The sequence below is a fragment of the Palaemon carinicauda genome, unplaced genomic scaffold (genome assembly GCF_036898095.1).
Source record: "Palaemon carinicauda isolate YSFRI2023 unplaced genomic scaffold, ASM3689809v2 scaffold1066, whole genome shotgun sequence".
Taxonomy (NCBI): Eukaryota; Metazoa; Arthropoda; class Malacostraca; order Decapoda; family Palaemonidae; genus Palaemon; species Palaemon carinicauda.
In genome coordinates, this window is record NW_027168556.1 from 10,001 (window position 1) to 14,301 (window position 4,301).

Here is a 4,301-nt window from a genome sequence, read left to right on the forward strand (position 1 = left end):
GACCATGGAACAGAGGCTATGGCACTACCCAAGACTAGAGAACAATGATTTGATTTTGGAGTATCCTTCTCCTAGAAGAGCTGCTTACCATAGCTGAAGAGTCTCTTCTACCTTAAGAGGAGGAAAGTGGCCACTGAACAATTATAGTGCAGTAACCCTTTGGATGAAGAAGAATTGTTTGGTAATTTCATAGCATTGATTACCTTCATCATCATCTTCATCTAATATAAAATCAAACAACACAACTTTTGTAGTTACTTGATCGACCTAATAATACAAAATTGATAATTATGCATGATTCAGAGAATACAATAATTCTTTTTTAGTGGTCCGTGTGTATAGAAACTGACAAAATACAATCACAAAAAATCCAAAATACATTTCTTGTGGCCATTTATAGACTATGTATATACACACACACACACACACACACATATATATATATATATATATATATATAATGTATATATATATATATATATATATATATATATATATATATATATATATATATACATTCGTACGTACATACATACACAGATAGAAAAAACCGTAATTTCAACTGGAAATTCTCCGTAAAAAATTTACTGTTCTCAACTGTATTTCAGTAAAATACAGGCGACCGTAATTTTTACCTTACTTTGTTATTATCTTTTACGTGTTGTTGACCGTAATATCACTCCTTTACGTCAATATATCCGTTTTAAACGGGAAAAATCCTGGATTTAATATTACCAGATGTTTATTGTTTTTCTAATGTAAATTTTTAACAGTGTACATGGCTTAAAAATAATTATAAAAATTACCTTTTTTTTCTAGACTATATTAATGTAAACATTATACATACTCGTAAAGTATCAACAATACATGGGTGCTTTATACATATTTATAAACAAAGTAGGCTTCTGGTTGTATTCATCGATGTATACTTATGCATATACACTAAAAATATACTCTAATAGGTAAGGCCAGTCTTGGGACGTCTAAAATGAGACTTGGTTTAAGGCCATCCTTTGGACGTCTAAGATCAGACTTGGTTTATTTTTTAGATAGGATATTATGTGACTATCTATGGGGGTCTTGGGAAATTCTAAAGAGGCGGACTTGTGAAAGGCGAGAAATGGAAATTAAGGAAATCTAAATGCGAGAGTTTAGAAAGCCTACAAAGAAGACTTTTAAAATTCTAGAAAGGGGACCTGGGAAAGTCTTGAAATGGGGATGTGGAAGACTTTTAACATTCTAGAAAGGGGACCTGGGAAAGTCTTTAAATGGGGATGTGGAAGACTTTTTGAATTCTAGAAAGGGGACCTGGGAAAGTCTTTACATGGGGATGTGGAAGACTTTTAAAATTCTAGAAAGGGGACCTGGGAAAGTCTTGAAATGGGGATGTGGAAGACTTTTAACATTCTAGAAAGGGGACCTGGGAAAGTCTTGAAATGGGGATGTGGAAGACTTTTAACATTCTAGAAAGGGGACCTGGGAAAGTCTTGAAATGGGGATGTGGAAGACTTTTAACATTCTAGAAAGGGGACCTGGGAAAGTCTTTAAATGGGGATGTGGAAGACTTTTAAAATTCTAGAAAGGTGACCTGGGAAAGTCTTTAAATGTGGAATGGGCAATTCTAAAAATGCAATTGAATAAAGTCTACAAATGAGACTTAGGAATCATAGAAAAGAGAGCTTAGGAAAGTCTAGTAATGAGTCTTGGGAAAGTCTAAATGTGGAACTAGGCAAAGTCTAGAAATTGATCTATGGAGAAGTCTAACATGTCTACTTGACAATATCTAGACATGAAACTTGAGGAAGTTTAAAGTTTAGATTTAGGATATCTATAAGTGAAACTTTAGGTAGTCTGAAATGGGATTTTTGGAGATCTAGAAATGAGACTTAAGACAAGTTTAAAAAAAAAAAAAAAAAAAAAAAAAAAAAAAAAAAAAAAAAAAAAAAAAAAGGGTTTTTTAAAACTTGGAATAAATTTTTTATAGGATTTTTGGAGATCTAGAAATGAGACTTTAAAAAAAAAATAGTTTTTTAAATCTTGGAATAAATTTTTTTGAAATTTAAAATTGAACCTTGGGGAAACCTAGAAATGAACCTTGGTAAATCTAGAAAAGGAGACATGGGGGAATTCTAGTTATAAAACTGAGACGAGTCTAAAATTGGAACTTAATGAAAATGGGACTTTGAGAAATCTAGAAAAAAAACTTAGAGAAGTATAAAGCCAAGACTCGGTGTAAAGATGGGACTTGAGATTTGGCAATATTTAGAATATTTAGAAATGGAACTTAGAAGTCAAAATAATGGGGCTACGCAAATCTAGAAATGAAACTTAAGTCTAAAAATGTGTGTTTAACTCTAGAAAGGGAATTTGGGAAGTTAGAAAATGAGACTTAAGGAATTCTATAAATTATATTGCTTAAAATCAGAAAAAAAAAACCTCTTGGAAATATAGAAATAAAATAAATAAAACTTCGAAATATAGAAATAAAACGCAGCAGTCGGACTTAGTGTACATTGTAAAAAAATCAATTTAAAAATACATGAATAACTGATCACATCATCAATTTTCCCGACAAAGCTTATTATTATCATTATTATTATTATTATTATTATTATTATTATTATTATTATTGTTATTATTATTATTATTATTATTATTATTATTATTCCTGTTTTTGTTGTTGTTGTTTATTTATTATTATTATTATTTATTATTATTATTATTATTATTGTTATTATTATTATTATTATTGTTATTGTTATTGTTATTATTATAATTATTGTTGTTGTTATTGTTGATTTTATTACTGTTGTTGTTGTTGTTGTTTTATTTGTTATTATTATTACTATTATTATTATTATTTATTATTATTGTTATTATTATTGTTATTATTATCATTATTGTTGTTTTTATTACTGTTTTTATTATTATTATTATTATTATTATTATTATTATTATTATTATTATTACTGTTTTTATTATTATTATTATTATTATTATTATTATTATTATTATTATCATTATTATTATTATTATTATTATTATTATTATTATTATTATTATTATTATTATTTGGGTATTTTATATTTATATATATTTTATTTTTTTACTATATTTTATTATTTCATTATTTTTAGTATTTCTATTTTATTATTTTATTATTATTATATTTTTAACTATTATGATTATGATTATTATTATTATTATTATTATTATTATTATTATTATTATCATTATCATTATCATTATTATTATTATTATTAGTATCATCATTACCATCACATTAGCTCTTAACTCCTACTGTTCCTTCTCTAACCAGACCGGCGAGATGGAGGTCAAGAATCCTCTATTCCACGATGACCCAACTCCTGCCACGCCCTCCTTGAGAAAAGACCAAGACGACGATGATGATGACGACGAGGACGAAGAAGAAGAAGAACAGAAGGCTAAATGAAGAAAGGGGTGAAGAGGGATAACTGAGATTGAAGAGAAAATGTTCAAAATCTTTTAAACAAAATTGTGGAGGTTCAAACATGGGGAAGAAAAGTCTATGATATGGTTAGGTTTTCTTAAATTTTCTTTTTTTGTCTTCTATATTTCTGGAAGAAGAGAAGGCTAAATGAAGAAAGGGATAAAGAGGGATAACTGAGATTGAAGAGAAAATGTTCAAAATCTTTTAAACTAAATTGTGGAGGTTCAAACATGGGGAAGAAAAGTCTATGATATGGTTAGGTTTTCTTAAATTTTCTTTTTTTGTCTTCTATATTTCTGGAGGAAGAACAGAAGGCTAGGTTCAAACATGGGGAAGAAAAGTCTCTGATATAGTTAGGTTTTCTTAATTATTTTTTTGTCTTCTATATTTCTGGAAGAGGAGGAGGTTAAATGAAGAAATGGATAAAGAGGGATAACTGAGATTGAAGAGAAAATGTTCAAAATTTTTTAATCTGTGAAAGTTTAAACATGGGGAAGAAAAGTCTATGATATGGTTAGGTTTTCTTACCTTTTTTTTTTTGTCTCTATATTTCTCGTTTTTCATTGTCTTTGCTTGTTTTTCTTTAATGTAATAGGAGGAAAGACTCTATAAGAAAAGCACACTTTTTTTCCCTGTCGATTCAATTTTGAAAAGTACGTAGCTCATCAAATTAGCTCAGGCATGATCAAAATAATTATTTCAAAGTATGGCTGAAACAGACATGGCTCAAAATGGGACTTACGTTCCCTATTGTGAAATCATCATTTTGAAAATTAATATTTGTAAAACTATCATTTTGAAAATTGATATTTGGAAATATCCATTACTT

General features: G+C 28.1%; 1 protein-coding gene across 1 annotated transcript in view; it reads left to right on the forward strand.

The window, feature by feature from the left end:
• Positions 1–4,081, forward strand: part of LOC137635258 (neural proliferation differentiation and control protein 1) — a gene marked incomplete at its 5' end in the record, with an annotated part of 10,305 nt that extends 6,224 nt beyond the window's left edge. The window contains one exon of the mRNA XM_068367709.1: positions 3,320–4,081. Within this exon, the coding sequence (XP_068223810.1) occupies positions 3,320–3,454 (135 nt within the window). The remainder of the gene's footprint in view (positions 1–3,319) is intronic.
• Positions 4,082–4,301: the final 220 nt, after the last annotated feature.